Source organism: Lissotriton vulgaris, unplaced genomic scaffold (assembly GCF_964263255.1).
Source record: "Lissotriton vulgaris unplaced genomic scaffold, aLisVul1.2 SCAFFOLD_1428, whole genome shotgun sequence".
NCBI lineage: Eukaryota > Metazoa > Chordata > Amphibia > Caudata > Salamandridae > Lissotriton > Lissotriton vulgaris.
In genome coordinates this window covers 275,162-293,731 of record NW_028244621.1, presented here as the reverse complement: position 1 = coordinate 293,731, position 18,570 = coordinate 275,162, and the positions used below count along the sequence as shown (strand labels likewise).

Here is an 18,570-nt window from a genome sequence, read left to right as displayed (position 1 = left end):
AGACTACTTTAAAAAAACAACACAGCTCTCCAACTCACTCTCAACCACCTACACAGGCTCACCAGACAAAATGCCTTCTAAGCCTGATGGGCGAGGAATGCAATATAGATAAACAACACCATTGCTATCCTCATACACATAATGCCAGCACTAATGACAGACCTGCTGCAAGTTCCAAAAATACTGCTCACTTTTCTAGAAAGAAAAGTCACACCATCACCAAAAAGCAATCTCTAATTGCCCTACTAATAAATGCTCGACCCCTCTCTAAAAACAAGCACCAAATTTACGACCTACTCACTGACTCGCAACCTAACTCACTCTTAATAACTGAATCATGTTTGGGAGGTGACATGCTCCAGTGTTACATGATGCCGTTCCTCCAGACTAGCACACAAAAACATATAGGCTAAATAGGTAGTGGACCAGCTGTTATATTTAAGCAAACAATAAATCTCACAAAAGCGGGTTACATTTGTATACAAGCATGCAAGGCCCTCATCATCAGATGCTACCCTGCACCGACTTCCTCCTGTAACTTACTCCTCTTTTACAGACCGCCACGTAGCAATACAACATTCCCAGGCACCTTCAACACTACACTGAAACATATGCATTCTTGATGACTTAAACATTTGGTTTGGCTAACCCAATATTCCCCATCTATAAACTGTCATCACTGACCTATTCACACTGAAACTACATCAGATTGTACACTATCCCATACACATTGCTGGGCACATCCTAGACATCTTTTTTGCAAATCCAGAGCTAGTTACTTTTCAAAAGATTTCTCCAGTCACACGGTCTGACCACCATCTGGTAGCTTTGCAACATAAAACATCACAAATCAACACACCTAAGAACACCTTACATGCGTCCACCTATCAACCGTGGAACAAACTCAGTTTTGAATACTTAGAAACACAACTGACATCCAACATAGATGTAGAGACTATAAAGTCAGTTCAAAAACTTTGAGTGGCTACATGAAGCTTTTGATATCCTAAGACCACTAAGAACAACAAAACAGGACAAAAGAAAATAAGCGTCTTGGAGAAATAGAGAACTAAAAAACATAAAACAACAAATTAGAAAGCTGCTTTGTCCCTGGTTCAAAACAAACGGCAATCAAGACTAATGTCACCTGCACAAACTTAACAGAATTTACGTCAACAATCAAAAAAGCGAAAACTAGAAGGTACTAATCGGACAGAATTCAAAATGCTAAATGTGCAAATAAAGAATTTTATACATTTCCCACCAAATTTCGTAACCCTAAATGCACAGAAGGAACTCTTCACATTACCCAAGATTTCACTGGAAAATCATTACTAAATCAAAACAGGCACGTTGGACTCATATTCAAAACAAAGAAAAACCACCAGCACAACCCCATTTCAAAGAATCTCCTCCAAGTGTAGGCTAACCCAGCATCTGCATTCCTATAAAAACAAATATCGCAAAGTGAATTTATTGATCTGGCCAAAGCAAGCAGGCCAGCTGGCTGTCCTTCTAACCCGTGTCCAATACAAACCTTTAAGAACATTCTTTTAACTACCTCAGCTGCCATACCAGTAAGAAGATTCCTCAATCTATATCTATGCTACTATTATAAAGAGAGAACTGTGTCCTTTGAGCCAGGTAAACTCAAAAAGTACACCACCAATCCAAACACCCAATACATCTTTGAAAACGTCAAGGCAAGCAGAAGGACATAGGCTATATAAAAACAAAATATATATGTTAAAAGGAAAACGTAATTTTTAAGGGAAAGTAGTCCCTTAGAAGTAGCGCCAGCTAACGACGTGCGTGCTGATGCGTGCTGACATCACGGGGAGCCCGGAAGCAACACCCTGCGAGGAGCGGACAGGAGAAAGGAAGCAACACCCTCCAAGGTCCCGAGTGCATAGAGAAGCGTCGACATGCCCAGGGGAGCGCAGAGTAAGAGCTGACAGGAGGGTCAGCAGAAGCAGCCAGGACCAAGAAAACGAGCGCGGAGAAACAGCGGAAGCGACACCCTCCAAGGTCCGGAGCGAGTAGAGGAGCGTCGACATGCCCAAGGGAGCGCAGAGTAAGAGCGGACAGGAGAGTCTGCAGAAGCGGCCAGGACCAAGAAAACGAGCGCAGAGAACCAGCGGACACGAGCGTGGGCAGAAGCGGCCAGGACCAACAAAACGGGAGCAAGGAAACACTGTAAGTACGCTCTGCTGCTCCCGGCCAATCTGCTGCGCCTCTCCTGCTCGATGCTGCCCTCAGCCCCCTTCTGCCCCGGGCAACGCCTGGGCAGGCTGCTAGTAATTCTATAAATACAAGACTTTTTCCAGACGTCCGAAAAGAAGCATGCATATGCCCATTATTAAAGAAACGTAACCTGGACCCCACATGACCCCAACAACTACAGACCAATTACAAATGGACCTTTCCTGGACAAACTAATATAAAGAGAAGCATTCGGCCAGATGTCCGAATTAAGTGAAGAGAACTCCGTATTTTCATACTACTAAACAGTATTCAGGAAGAGGCACAGAATCTGCCCTCATCACCATCTGGGATAACCTTAAATATGCACTACTTCTCTTGAACATCTCAGCTGCCTTTGACACACATTTGACCATGGAAATCTAATACAAAGACTCTACAAAGCCGGCATAGATGGGGCTGCTTCTGACTGGATCACATCCTACCTTCAAATCAGAACGAATGTCATCCATACTCCCCCTTTCTCATCGAAACTGTAATTCACAAAAGCAGGGGTCCCTCAAGGCTCTATCATCTCACCCATGCTTTTCAATATCTACATGAAGTCCTTCCCAGCAATGAGCAATGAGCAATGAATTCCAGCTCACATGCTATAACTATGTGTTAGAAATGGGATTCCTGGTTGGCTGAGGCTTGGCCAAAATCAGGCAGGAACCACCACTCTAGTTAGGGCAAGGAAGTTACACTCCAAAGATAACCCCTGCTCACCCCCTTAGCAACGTGACACGAGCAGCAAGGCTGATCCCGGAGGCAATGTAAGTTAAGTATTTGCGCACGCCCCCACCAACAACAACATCCCAGGCCCCCCACAAAAGGAACTCCACACAAGGTTATATATAAAAATAGCCTTTGTATTACCAGAACACATCAGAATCATAATCACAGGATGTACATTGTGCCAACTGGCACGGGCAATATTTACAAGGGATTATATACACAGGACAGGGCCACATGGACCACTGTCAGGAATAAGCACTTGGTAGCACTAGCACTTTGTAAAAATAGCACTTTATAGGAATAGCACTTGGAACATAGAACAATTGTAGCACCAAATAATTTTGGTAGAACGCAACCAGTAACCACTGGTAAATCACTGTACTTTGCAACTATCTGCCCCATGAAATCCATCATACACAGTATAATATCAGTCTAACTACATTAGACCCTCACCACCTAAGTAACACCTTACACTAGGGGTGTAAATCCCACAGGGAAGTATAATCTTCCTAACACAAACCTAAACAGGTAAAACCACCTCCTATGCATAAATCATATCTAGAGGCATCAACACAGGGTGTGCAAAACATACTATACACAGTACATTTCCTAACACCCAAAGCATTAGCACGTACATCACATTAGCACATAAATCACAGTTAGTACAAACATAGCACTGAGGTCCAGGTTGCGTCACTGCGCCAAAACCTAAACATAGCAGCTGCCCACTACTTGCTGGGCAGCTGGGGGACAAGAACAGGGCTTAACGCTGCAGCTGGCACTAAGTGCTGCGCAGCTGGGGAAGGCCAAGTTAGGGATGAAGAAGTGCAACTCACTCCTGAGTCCAAGACATGTACCCTAAGAGGCAAAACTTAAACGGTGCAGCTGATCACTACTTGCTGGGCAGCTGTGGATCAAACTGCGACAGGGGCTCTCACTAGCCCCTCAGGACAAAAACTGCGCAAAATGGGGGAGCCTTCTGGGCTCTGGAACATGAATACCACGTTGGAGCGGCCCACTGCCATCTGGGGCCGCTCAGGACTAAGCACGGTGCCCTCTCTGGCTCCTCCCGGGGCTCTGTGAAACAAGGGTGGCCCCTGGGCCACGCGAGCCCCCTTTTTTAAATAAATGCCCCATGGAGCGCACTAGCGCTCGGAAAATAATCATGCCCCCAAAATGCTGGTGCTTTAAAATCACTGTGGCCCCTGGGAGCCACGCATGGCCTCTAGGGGAACACGGGCCCCCGGGACCACCTCGGGGCCCTACAACAGAAGATGGCCCATCGTTGGAACGGCCCGCTACCAGACGGGGCCGCTCATAAGAACTCTCTGTCCCTGTGCCTTCAAGGCACTACGATGCACATCGGAGCTCCCCCCCCCCAGCCCTTTAACACTCACTGGGCTGCCAGGGGGTTCCTCTTCACTCGGGGCAGGCAACGGCAATGTGCCTCGCGCCCCCTCCGCCTTCTGATGCCACTGGCTGGCGCCTGCAGGGCTCTCCCTCAGCAATGGGAGCCCAGCACCGGCAGGCGCCAGCGTCCATCTCCTCAGGCGGCTTCTCCTCCGCGCTAGCGGCCCCGGGGCTCTCCACAGCTCACGGGAGCCCCGGGCCGCAGGAGGACTTTTCTTCTCTTCTCTCGGGGCTCGAAGAGGCAGGGTGGGCTCCCGACCTCCTCTCCTGGAACACCACTTCCGGCTGCCTTCTTCCTCCTGTTTCCGTCCCGCTGGCCCCGCCCACAACCAGGCGAGCCGCGGTTCGCGGCGGCAGGGTGGCAAGAGGGGAGGGTCCCTCCTAGCAGAAAATAAACGTAGAAGCGGGGTGGGCACCTGCTAGGGCACTGATACGCGGGGTGGCACCCGTGAATAAAAATAAAGCAGATAAACTGGCATAATGCAGGATGGGCACCTGCGAGGCACAAAGAGGAGGGGGGGAATCCCTACGTGGGGGATCCCGTCGGGAAGGGCTGCAGCGCCGTGCTGCTCAGCCCTCAAGCTCTCCCTTTCTCAGGCAGGTTAAATCAAAGCGCCTAATCCCCGAAATGAGGCGCAGGAAGGCTATAATAAGCCTTGGCAACATCCAAAAAGGAGGAAATGGGTCCCAGAGATCCAGGACATAAAAGGTGGAGCACAGCAGCTCCCTGAAAAGAAAATTCCTCCAGGCATCCAGGGGCTGGGCAGGGCCCAGGGAGGCAGATCTTCCTCTGGGTCCCAGCAGCAGCACACCCCTGGTTGTTTTAAGTTGGCAAACAAGAACATTTTACAAGAGGTCACAGCCTCTTTTTATTAACTAAATCCCTTTGTCTGTGTCTGCAGGGTGGGGGAAAAACCAGTCGCAGCTGGTTTTGGAAAAACCACAGTTGATGGACAGAACGCAGAACAATGTCATACATTCACCCCAGTACAGAGATCTGGGCCTAAATCCATCGTTTTTTTGCACTCCACACCACCCCAGCTCAGACATGGCCATATGCAAATCAGTCTGACCCTGTGCCTCATGGGAACAGTCCAGCCCGAACTGCCAAGCCACGCCTTCCCTGGACCGGAAACAAGCTTCAGAGGACCGGTTTCTGGCATTCCAGCCGTCTTCAGCCCGGCTTGCTTGAATCCAGTGGTGTGGAGAGCATGGGACTCACGTCTGAGCATACCCATCCCACTCGGGGTGACAAATGCAAAAACCACAGTTGATGGACAGAATGCAGAACAATGTCATACATTCACCCCAGTACAGAGATCTGGGCCTAAATCCATTGTTATTTTGCACTGGCAAGTTGGCAGGTATGCTCAGACGTGAGTCCCTTGCTCACTTGGCCACTGAATTCAAGATAGCCTGGCTGATGAGGATTATGAATCCGAAACCGGTCCCAGGATGCTTGTTTCCGGTCCAGGGAAGACATGGCTTGGCAGTTCGGGCTGGACTGTTCCCATGAGGCACAGGGTCAGACTGATTTGCATATAGCCATGTCTGAACTGGGGTGGCTGAGTGAGCTAAAGAATGGTGACAGATTAAACCCAGATCAGTTGACTGGGGGTGAGTGTTTGATTTGCTCAAACGCTCCGTCCATCATCCCCTTTTTTATCGCTTTGTTCGCCCTAAGTTGGCAGGGTATGCTCAGACGCGAGTCCCTTGCTCACTTGGCCACTGGATTCAAGATAGCCTGGCTGATGAAGATTATGAATCCGAAACCGGTCCCAGGATGCCAAACGAGGGAAAAAACAAGGAGAAGCAGTTAAAAATTATGCAAAATGAGAAAGCACTACATAAAACACGGGAGAAGAAGGAGAAAGCAGTAAAAAGCACGGCAAAAGCAGGACAAAGCACTCCGAAAAGGGGAAAAGGAGGGGCAGATCAGGGAAACAAAAGGCAAAAGCAGGAGAAAGCAATCAAAAAAAATGTGGGAGAGGAAGGAGAAAGCCGTAAAAAAAGAGGCAAAAGCAATCAGAAAAACAGGTGGAAAGAAAGAAGAAAGCAGTAAAAAAACAAGGCAAAAGCAGGATAAACATTCATAAAAAAATGGAAACGAAGGAGAAAAGTAAAAAAAATTAGGCAAAAGCAGGAAAAGCACTCAGGATAAAAGGGGAAAGGAAGTAGAATTTTTTTTTTTAATGAGGCAAAAGCAGGAGAAAGCACCCAGAACAGCGGGGAGGAAGTACGGGAGAGCTCTGCCTGTGGCCTGCTCAATAGGGTTGTACTGTTGTTTCCATGAAGTAGGTCCTGGGAGGAGGAAGGGGCACTGCGAGGAGGTGGGCAGGTCTAGGAGGGTAAACCGGCGGCAGGCTGGAGCAGCAAATGATGGAAAAATCAAGAAGAAGCAGTAAAAAATGTACTCAAACAGTAATGTACAGCATAGCCCTGTGCATGTAAACATTTATAATTTGATTATATGCATTTATTTAGATATGTATTTCTTGGAACAAATATGAATACCAACTATAGTTTAAAAAAAAAAAACATTCCTTAGGTCTGCTTAACAAACGTATATATTATTTATGGGTGAATATACATATATATTCTATGCTTGACATTTTTATAGGTCACTCCATAGTTTTCATATAAGTTCTTTGATTAGATGCTTAATGGTCTCTGTTTTATTTAACTATTACTATATCATAACTATTTTATCTACAAATGCTTCACTATTGAAATATTGAAGAAAAGATACAATTTTTAAAATAAAATATAGTTAAACAAAATACACAAATCCACTTCAAGTACAGCATTACTTGAACATCTGAGTTTATACAATGCTACTTTAAATCTCAATATATTATCTTCCTTAAACATGTATACCCTTTCTATGTAGTTATGTATCTATATATCTGTGCACCCACCTGTATACACACAGTAACTCTATGCTGTATGTGACTAGGCCCTTTACTAGACTTTCTTTTTTAGATTATGTAAGGATTTATGAAGTAATGTGAATAGCTGCATCATGGATGATGTTATCAAATATGTCATCAGTGATATAATTTCAGATCCCATCAGTGATGTTATTAGTAATGTTATTTAACATGTCATGAATGATGTAATATGTGAGATCATAAGCAGTGTATGACAGGAGCAAGTTGTACTTATTTTACAAAATCATAAGTGGCTAATTTAATTTGTTTTAAATGTCCTTATCTTATTTCAAAAGCTTACTTTAGCGTCACTTTCACCTTGGTCGTTTTTTAAGTTTTTTTTAATGTAAACTACGATCTTATTAACATACCCAGATATGACATCACTTTAAACTTAGCTTTTTCATTGACAAAACACACACACACCCTCTCTATTCTTTGACAGAGTGGCTGTTACTATCCAAAGGTGCTCAGCTTAAGCCATTTGGTGCTGTCAGTTTAGTGAACCAATAATTTTCCAAAAACACCTCTTGTAAAGGAGACAGCACACTCAGATACGTTTTTTTCTTATATTGTGGCTAGTAAAGGCCATAACGTATTTTGAACACAAGATCTTGTGTGCGCAAACACTTGAAATATTCACAGAAAATATTACACCAAGCACTTTAGCCGTTTGCAAACATACATAACCTTTAGGTTGACACTAACGGTTTAAATTTGTGCTGTTTTTCATCCCTGCTTTTTTCGATTCAGTGGTTAGAAGACTTTTTGATGACTTGTATACACTCAGTTCTTGTATTACGTCTTTTAACAGCTTTTGGAATTAGCTGAAAACTACAGCCCAGAAGTGTCCGAATATAAGGTACAGCTTTCAATCGCTATTGTATTTTGTGTACTGTGGTTACTCCATCCTTTGATAACTGGTAACAGATGTTACGCTCTATTGAGAAGTATATTTGATTATTCCATGTAGTGGTTAGGAAATTATATTGACAATGTATTTTGTTTAGATTTTCTGTTTTCTTTACGTCATTGGTTTCTTTCAGCTGAAATGTTGTGTAAATCCATATTTACGTTTGACACACAAAAATTGTATATTTATGTTAAGCTAATTTGTGTCCCATCTTGTTCCCATCCTAAGCTTTCAGGAACTCAAGCCATATAGCAGGTGCACCAGAAATTCTGTTTCAAATCTTAGCATTTTGATTAGTGTAAAGGATCCCAATGCACCGATTTCTTTCTCTCTTCAGCCATTGTTTATGATGTGTACTTGATTAGTTTGGCAGCTTTGAGTATATCAGCGCCAAGAAACCAACCGGTGAACGAACGCTCTACAAAACCCTTATAACATAACATAACATAACATATATCATTTGTGAGAGGCACATTTACGTTGTGTAGAAGATCCCACGTCTTGTAAGACCATCAAAAAGTAGCTGATTATTATTAATATATTTTCTGTAGTTTAAATTAGCACAGACCATACCCAGTTGCTTGTTCTAGAGCACTTTGAAGTACAAAAAGAATGCAGGCCATATGGAGAAAATTAAATTGCTCACGTTAATGCAGGTGGACATATGTTCACACTTTGGGACTCGTAAGCAGTCAGCAAGAGAGGAGTAGGAAATAGAACAGGAGCAGTTAGTCTTCCCAACAATGTAAAAGTCTTGTGGTGGGCGGTGATGTGAAGCCCTAGTGGAAGTGTATGTGATTGACGGCATTAATGCAGATATAGGTTACAATCTTGTTGTTTTGTTCGTGGAGAACATGGTTTGTAGATCTGAAAGAGACGCGTTAGTGATAGATTCCTTACCTTAGAATATCCCCAGGCGTCAGACTGGATCCGGAAAATTTTGTGTAGCAATACCCCTGTGTGCCAGCAGGCGTCGTCCACGGCTCCGCGTCCGTCGTTGGCGTCGTTAGCGCCGTTTGCGCCGGAATGACATCGTTGGAGTACTTAGACGCAGCCCATGCGCGCTGACGTCAGTTCTTCTTCTTTTTTCCGCGCCAGCTAGCGCAGATCCGGAGAAGCTCTACCCCTTAGTTTTTTTTGACTAAACTTTTTGATCTTTTTGATAATTTCTTTACTTGAGGCTTCGACTCCTATGGTGCCGGTAGGGATGCCCGGGTTTAAACCCTGTTCCTGGTGCGACTGACTTATATCAGTTACCGACCCCCATCGCTGGTGCCTCAAGTGTTTAGGCCTCGACCACGACGACCGCACCTGCTCCGACTGCCGGGCCCTGACGTCTAAAGCTAGGCAGGAGCGGTGCCGCAAGCGACTGGAACTCCGGCAGTCGGCCCGTGCCACTCCAGGTCCCGGTCCAACAGGAGGTTGAGGGACGGGTCGCGAGGTCGGAGCCCTCGCAGCTCCGGGAGTGGACATCGGTCGTCAGGATCCAAGTCCTCAGGTAAGAGGCATGAGAGGTCGGAGAGACGTCATCGTTCCTCCGACCCACCCGGACGCCCTGCGCGATGTGGCCGGGGGTTCGGGTGACACCACCCACGCGGCTCAGACGGAGTCGCGGACGTCGCCTTCTGCCCCACACCTTCGGGTCCCTGGGCATGACACGACGCCTGAGGAGGTCGAGCGGTACCTCATGGCCATGAAGTCCCTCCCTCCTCAGCCGGGTCCTGTGGCGCCTCCGGGCCCAACGGCCCCGGCTGGAGGGCCTAGCGGGTTGGGTGCTTCGGCTCCGACGCCGTCGGGTGCTTCGGCCCCGGCGCCGCCGGCTACTTCGGTCCCGGCGCCGCAGGCCCTCCCTGGATCCGCTTCCGGATCCGGGTCGTCGGCCCAACGGGTGTCGCCCCCGGCGCCTGCTATGGGCGCCGACCCCGATTCTACCCTCGGTCCGGTTCCGGCGCCGGAGCGGTGCTGCTACCGACGGCCTTTGGGGATTTCTATTTCCATGAACTGGCCCCATCTGCTGACCCTGAACTACAGGAGATGGGTGACGAGGGTGATTGGGAGGGGTCTGAGGACCCTCTGGCACGGGAGTGCCAGTCTCAACAGGACTGGACATATGAGCTTGGGGAGGCCAGTGGAATCGACACTTCGCCAGACACTGGATTTGTCTCCCCTCCAACCGTGGCTACGGAGGAGGGGCCTGCTTATAGTGTAGTGTTGACGAGGGCAGCCAAGGCCCTAAACCTTGAGCTCCCTGTTGCGGCCGTGAGGACTAACCTCCTCACTTAGGTCCTTAAACTGCAGGCAAGCTCCAGTGAGCCTCTACTGCCGTTTAATGAGGCCTTGTGTGACGTTCTTGTGGGCACTTGGTCCAAGCCCGCCACAGGTCCGCCTGTGGATAGGAACGTGGCCAGACGCTACCGCTCGGCCCCGGGCGACCCATGCTTTTTGTCCACCCATCCGACCCCCGAGAGCCTGATCATCCAGGCCTCCACTTCCCAGACCGCATTCCCGACGGCCCCGCCCGATCGGGAATCCAAGAGGTACGAACAGTTCGGGAAGAAGGTGTTCTCGTCACTGAGTTTGGGACTGCGGTCAGTCAATACCGCATGCCTCTTGGGCCGCTACACCCACACCCTGTGGGACACGGCCGCGGAAGTGCTGCCACAATGTCCGGAGGAGGCCCAGGCAAAACTCGCCCAAGCCCTTGCGGAGGGTCGAGATGCAGCACAGTATTCCATCCGGTGTGGGCTGGATACAACTGACTCCCTGGGCAGGGCGATGGCAACGACAGTGGTGGTTCGACGCCACGCCTGGTTGAAGTCCGCCAACTTTTCAGCCGATGTCCAGGCTACCCTTCTGGTTATGCCGTTTGATGGCCGTCGCCTCTTTGGCGACAAGGCAGACCATGCGCTTGAGCGTTTTAAGGACTCCAGGGCTACGGCCAAGGAAGGGGCGCCCCCACACGTGCCGCCAGCCACGCGCCGCAGAATGTTCAATAGTGCGGTGGCGGCCGTGGAATCCGCCGTAGTGGCGGTCGGGGACCACGGCGAGGCCAGTCCACACCTTCTCCCGCAGCACCTGCCTCAAAACCCTCCTAGTCCGTGCTTTCAGGCCCATGTGACGCCAGTGGGGGGCAGGGTTCGCCATCACCTCTTCCACTGGCGCACTGTCATATCGGACAGGTGGGTGCTGCAAATCGTCCGAAGGGGCTACTCCCTCCCCTTCGAGGCGACCCCTCCAGCCATGCCACCGCAATTCCACCGCGTGTCGGGGGATTACTTGCAACTTCTGCAAGAGGAAGTCACGGCCCTCTTGGCCAAGGGGGCCATCGAGCGCGTTCCTGGGCCGGAAGTAGGGTGTGGTTGTTACTCCCACTACTTTCTGGTACCCAAGAAGGGCAAAGGGGGCCTACGCCCTATCGTGGACCTACGGAACATCAACGGCTTCCTCCGACAGGAGAAGTTCAAGATGCGGACTCTGGCTCAGGTCTTAGCTGCCCTGGACCCTGGAGACTAGATGGTAGCGTTGGACTTGCAGGACGCTTATTTTCATATTCCCGTCCTGCTGGCCCACCGGCGTTACCTTCGGTTCATGGTAGGCCACGAGCACTTTCAATTTACCGTGCTCCCCTTAGGCCTTACCAGCGCCCCACGGGTGTTCATGAAAGTGATGGCGGTGGTCGCAGGCCATCTGCGTAGGTTAGGGGTGTCAGTCTTTCCCTGCCTCGACGACTGGTTGTTGAAGGCGGGCTCGCCCCAGACAGTCGTCAGCCACCTCCAGACTACGGCTGATCTCCTGCACCTGCTGGGGTTCTCCATCAATGTGCCGAAGTCCACCTGTGTCCCTCCCAGATGCTCCTCTTCATCGGAGCGGTTCTGGACTCAGCGCAGTTTCGGGTTTATCCTCCCGAACAGCAGGTTCGGGATATTCAGGCTATGATTCCGATCTTTCAGCCGTTATCCCGAGTCTCTGTCAGGTTGACGCTGCGGCTTCTGGGGCTGATGGCCTCCTGCATCCTTCTGGTGCATCACGCCCGGTAGCGGATGCGGGCTCTGCAGTGGGACCTGAAGTTTCAGTGGGCCCAGCATCAGGGCAACTTGTCCGACCAGGTCTTGATCTCGGAGGGCACTGCAAGACAGTTGCAGTGGTGGCTCACGGACCGCGATTGGGTCAGTGGCAGATCCCTCTCCCTACCCCAACCGGAGCACGTAGTTGTGACAGACGCGTCCCTCCTGGGCTGGGGGGGCCACATGGGAGAGGCGGAGATCAGAGGCCTCTGGTCTCCGGCGGAGTCCCAGCTCCACATCAGCCTTCTGGAGCTGCAGGCGATCCGACTTGCACTGAAGGTGTTCCTTCCCTCTGTCCGGGGGAGTGTAGTGCAGGTGTTCACGGACAACACCACCGCCATGTGGTACTGCAACAAACAGGGTGGGGTGGGGTCGTGGACCCTGAGCCAGGAGGCTCTGCGCCTCTGGAAGTGACTGGAACGTCAGGGCATGACCCTGGTGGTTCAACACCTGGCAGGTTCCCTGAACGCCAGGGCTGACGAACTCAGCCGCCGGTGCATGATGGATCACGAATGGCGTCTGAACTCGGACGTGGCGCAAGGCCTCTTTCAGCAGTGGGGAGAGCCTTGGTTAGAACTGTTCGTCACAGAAGAGAACGCGCAATGTCATCAGTTCTGCGCGTTGGAGTTTCCAAGGTGGCGCTCGCTCGGAGACGCTTTTCATCGCGAGTGGAGTTGCGGTTTATTGTACGCCTCCCGCCTATACCACTTCTGCCCAGAGTGCTGAAGCAGATTAGGCGCGATCGGGCCCAGGTTATCCTTGTGGCTCCGGATTGGGCACGAAGATACTGGTATCCCAAGCTACTCAGCATGTCAGTCGATCCCCAGATTCGTCTGCCTCTTCGGGAGGACCTTCTGTCGCAGCAGCAGGGGACGGTCCTCCACCCGAACCTGTCCAGTCTCCAACTACGAGCTTGGAGATTGAGCGGCGACAGTTGAGGCCATTTGACTTGCCTCCCGAAGCCTGTAATGTCATTCTGGCAGCCAGGCGTCCCTCCACGAAGTCGCTATACGCCTGCAGGTGGAACAGATTTGTGGCATGGTGCACAGCAAAGGCTGTGGATCCACTCTCTGCACCCCTTTCTGAGGTTCTCCTCTTCCTTCTTTCTCTTGCCCAGCAGGGCTCCGCTCTGGGCACTATCAAGGGCTACCTTTCTGCCCTTTCCGCCTTCTTAAGGCTTCCTGATCAGCCTTCCTTGTTCAAGTCCCCGATTGTAAAAAGGTTTCTGAAGGGCATCACACACATGTTTCCTCCTGTTCCTTTTGTGATGCCCCAGTGGGACTTGAATTTTGTGCTTACCTACCTTATGTGTGCTCCCTTTGAGCCGCTCCATGACTGTCCTCTCCGTCTGAGCCTACTTCCAGGCGAGGTCGCCCCCACTCACCGCTGCTCCTGCCGACTCCAGCCTCGCTTTTTGCCGCTTAGCCGCTCCTGCCTTCCTGCTGCCTAGTATGCCCCAGCCGCCGTTGAGCCGCTAATTTCTCGCCGCTGACTCCCGGCGGCCCCGCCCTCCTCCTGCCCATTCGCCGCCTCGCTCCCGCCACCCAGCTGCTCCTCCCTCCCGGCTCCTTACTTAAGGGGACCGCGCACAAGGTGAATGGAGCGACCGCTGAGCCTACTTCCAGGCGAGGTCGCCCCCACTCACCGCTGCTCCTGCCGGCTCCAGCCTCGCTTTTTGCTGCTTTGCCGCTCTTGCCTCGCTGCTGCCTAGGACGCCCCAGCCGCCGCCGAGCCGCTAATTTCCCGCCGCTGACTCCCGGCGGCCCCGCCCCCCTCCTGCCCATTGGCCGCCCTGCTCCCGCCACCCAGCTGCTCCTCCCTCCCGGCACCTTACTTATGCCGCCCCCACGCATGTGCAGCGTTAACGCGCAGCGGGCGTGCCGAATGTGTGCCGAAGGCGCGCCAAAGGCAAGCCCGTCTGCGCCCGTCCGCGCCTGGACCCCGCCCAGTGCCAGGACCCATGGCCCCCACCGATGCAAGATGACCTGACAGACCTACGACGCCGCCGCCCTCAATGCACTCAATGCCGGCCGGAACCCGGCCTACTGCCGGGCCGCCCCGAAACGCTTCCACGGACCCTTCACCTGCAAAACCTGCAAGTTCACCTATCCCTCCGAACCTGCACCGCACCCGCCAAGCCAAGCACCAGCAACAACCACCTCAAGTGCATCCTGCTCAACACCCGCTCCGTCCACAGACACGCCGTGGAACTCTGGAACCTCTTCAACACAACATCACCAGACATCGCCTTCCTCACGGAAACCTGGATGAACGTCTCCTCAGCCCCCGACATCGCCATCGCCATCCCGGACGGGTACAAGATCATCAGGAGGGACCGCGTCAACCAGACCGGAGGAGGCATCGCCATCGTCCACAAGAACACCATCCGCATCACGACCGACTGCAACAACACCTTCGCCGCCGCCGAGCACCTCCACTTCCAGGTTCACACCGACCCAAAGACGACCCTCGGAGGCACCCTCATCTACAGACCCCCGAGACCACGCACACAATTCAGCGAAGACATCACAGACTTCATCAGCCCACACGCCCTGCCCTCCCACACGTACCTCAACTTCCACCTGGAGAACAACAAGGACCGCATTGCCGCCGCCCTGCTGGACAAACTCGCCAACCTCGGACTCAAGCAACTGGTCAACACCCCCACCCACTACGCCGGCCACATGCTTGATCCCGTCTTCTCATCCAGCAAGCACATCACCTTCAGCCACTCCACCGGACTCCACTGGACCGACCACAGCTGCGTTCACTTCAGCTTCAGAAGAACCACAACCCACCACCACCCGCAACAGGTTCCTCACTGGAGCTGGAGCAAGATCACCGCCGGCCAGCTCACCACCTCCCTCAGCCAGATCCCACCGCCAGCACAACAGACCCCAACGAAGCAGCCCGCAACTTCACGCAGTGGCTGACCGCCTGCGCCGACGACCTCGCACCACTGAAGAACCCTCCCAGCAGACCCAGAAGCAAGAATGCCTCCTGGTTCACCGACTAACTCAAGGACGCCAAGAAGCCCTGCCGCACCCTCGAGAAAGCCTGGCTCCTCGACCAGATCACCGACAACATGACCGCCCCCAAACACGCCACCCGCAAGCACCACCAGCTCATCCGCACCACCAAGAAGAAATCACTGAAGGAATGACTGGACAACAACGCCCATGACAGCAAGGAACTCTTCAGCATCGTCAAGGAGTTCTGCAACCCCAGCACCGGCAACAACGACATCACTCCCTCACAAGATCAATGCGACTCTCTCGCCTCGTTCTTCCACCGCAAGATCGCCGACATCTACAACAGCTTCGGCGCACCATCCACGCACCCAACCGATGAACCACCGCCACCCTCCGCACCTGGACCACGGTGACCACCGAAGACACAGCCCGCACGATGAACACCATCCACTCCGGATCTCCAACCGACCCCTGCCCCACCACGTCTTCAACAAGGCCGACTCCACCATCGCACCCCAACTCCGGAACATCATCAACACCTCCTTCAACACCTCCACCTTCCCGGAGAGCTGGAAGCATGCCGAGCTCAGCGCCCTACTGAAGAAACCAACAGCGGACCCCACCGACCTCAAAAACTTCCGCCCGATCTCGCTCCTCCCTTTTCCTGCCAAAGTCATCGAGAAGATTGTCAACAGACAGATTGCCGCCTTCCTCGAGACGAACGGATCCCTCCACCCCTCGCAGTCCGGTTTCAGAGCCAACCACAGCACCGAGACCGCCCTCATCGCAGCCACCGACGACATCCGAGCCCTGCTCGACAACGGGGAAACAGCGGCACTCATCCTCCTGGACCTCTCTGCAGCGTTCGACACTGCACCCTAGTCCAACGCCTCAGCAACATCGGCATCCAAGAGAAGGCACTGGAGTAGATCATCTCGTTCCTCGCCGGAAGAACACAGAGAGTCCGCCTCCCCCCGTTTCGATCAGAGGCCACCGAAGTCATCTGCGGCGTACCGCAGGGATCATCACTCAGCCCCACCCTCTTCAACGTCTACATGAGACCTCTTGCAGCCTTCGCACGCCAACACAACCTCAACATCATCTCCTACGCCGACGACACCCAGCTGATCCTCTCCCTCACCAGAGACCCCGACACAGCCAGAACCAGCCTACACGAAGGGATGAAAGACGTCGCCGAGTGGATGAGGAACAGCCGCCTGAAACTGAACTCAGACAAGACGGAAGCCTCATCCTGGGACCATCGCCCTCCGCCTGGGACGACTCCAGGTGGCCCCCAGCCCTGGGCACCACTCCCAAGCCAACAGACCACGCACGCAACCTGGGCTTCATCCTGGACTCCTCCCTCTCCATGACCAGACAAGTCCACGCCGTCTCCTCATCATGCTTTCACACCCTACGCATGCTTCGCAAGATCTTTCGATGGATCCCGACCGAAACCAGGAAGACCTTCACCCAGGCCCTCATCACCAGCCGACTGGACTACGGAAACACCCTCTACGCCGGAACCACAGCCAAGCTACAGAAAAGACTCCAACGCATCCCGAACGCCTCCGCCCGACTCATCCTGGACATCCTCCGACGCAGCCACATCTCGGGCCACCTGAGGGACCTGCACTGGCTCCCCGTCAACAAGAGGATCACGTTCAGGTTCCTCACCCACGCACACAAGTCTCTCCACGACCTGGGCCCCAAGTACATCAACGACCGCCTGACCTTCTACACGCCCACCCGCCAACTACGGTCTACTAGCCTCGCCCTTGCCGCCGTACCACGCATCCGAAGAGCCACCGCCGGAGGCAGATCCTTCTCCTACCGGGCGGCCAAGACATGGAACACCCTCCCCATCCACCTTTGGCTGACCCAGGACCATCTCGCCTTCAGGAGACAACTCAAGACCTGGCTGTTCGAGCAGTAGCGGACCCCTTCCCCCAAGCGCCTTGCGACCCTTCCGGGTGAGTAGTACGCTATACAAGTTTTATAATTGATTGATTGATTGATTGATTGGTCTTCTTACCTTGAAGACTGCTTTCCTGGTTGCCATCACCTCTGCCAGGAGAGGGAGTGAGCTCCAGGCTTTCTTCTTCACCTCCTTTCCTCTCTGTTCATCCGGACAAGGTTGTGTTGCGGACAAGACCCTCTTTCCTGCCCAAGGTTGTCACGGCCTTCCATATCGGGCAGTCCATTACCTTGCCCACCTTCTTTCCGCCTCCGCATCCCTCGAAAGAAGAAGAGAGGCTCCACCGTCTGGACCCAATCGTGCGCTCTCTTACTATCTGAATCGCACACGCTAGTTCCGGGTGGATGACCAACTCTTTGTTGGTTACGTGGGCCCTAAGAAGGGAAATGCGGTACACAAGCGGACCATCTCGCGGTGGATCATCTTGTGTATCCAGGCGTGTTACTCCATGGCTAAGAAGGAATGTTGGACCGAGGGCTCATTCCACTCGGACCACGGTGACTACCACTGCCCTGGGCCGAGGAGTGCCCTTGCAGGACATTTGCCAGGCAGCTACATGGGCCTCGCTGCACACGTTTACAAGACACTATTGCCTGGACAGCCAAGTCTGGAGGGATGGCTTCTTTGGCCGTACCGTCCTCCAGGACTTTCTGGTGTGATTATTGGTTCGCAGACCCACCACCGGGGTTGGTATTGCTGGGGTATCTATTCTAAGGTAAGGAATCTATCACGTGTCTCTTTCAGATGCACAAGTTACTACTTGTGTAACGATATATCTGTAAGAGACATTAGTTAGTGATAGATTCCTTACCGACCCACCCATCCTCCCCGTTCTGCGAACCGATATCTAGGGTTAAGGTCATCCCCTTTCAGGGCCCTCGTTTCATTGCACCAGTGTTGGTTCTATCATGGCTCTGCGCATCTGGCGCGGAAAAGCTGTGTATCAGAACTGACGTCAGCAGGCATGGGCGGCGTCTAAGTACTCCAACGTCATTCCGGCGCTAACGAGCCGACGACGGCGCGCAGGGGTATTGCTACGCAAAATTTTCTGGATCCAGTCTGACGCCTTGGGATATTCTAAGGTAAGGAATCTATCACTAATAATGTCTCTTACAGATATATTGTTACACAAGTAGTAACTTGTGCCTTTGGGGCATGAATGTTGCATGGGAGATGGGTCTCAACACAACTTCAGAGCATATAGTTCAGTTAAGCCTGCTCTTTGGTCAGTGTAATTATGTGTAATGCATTGAAGTTTGAAGTGTGATTTATTGTTAAGGCTACTTTGGTTGACATGCTGGATTTTATACACTGCGAAATCCAA

The 18,570-nt window shown here is 52.0% G+C and overlaps 1 protein-coding gene across 1 annotated transcript in view; it reads left to right on the top strand.

Moving 5' to 3' along the window:
• The window catches only part of LOC147667180 (coilin-like), a 178,520-nt gene that overhangs the window by 88,075 nt on the left and 71,875 nt on the right, over window positions 1-18,570 (top strand). The window contains exon 4 of the mRNA XM_086948867.1: window positions 8,134-8,181. Within this exon, the coding sequence (XP_086804993.1) occupies window positions 8,134-8,181 (48 nt within the window). The remainder of the gene's footprint in view (window positions 1-8,133; window positions 8,182-18,570) is intronic.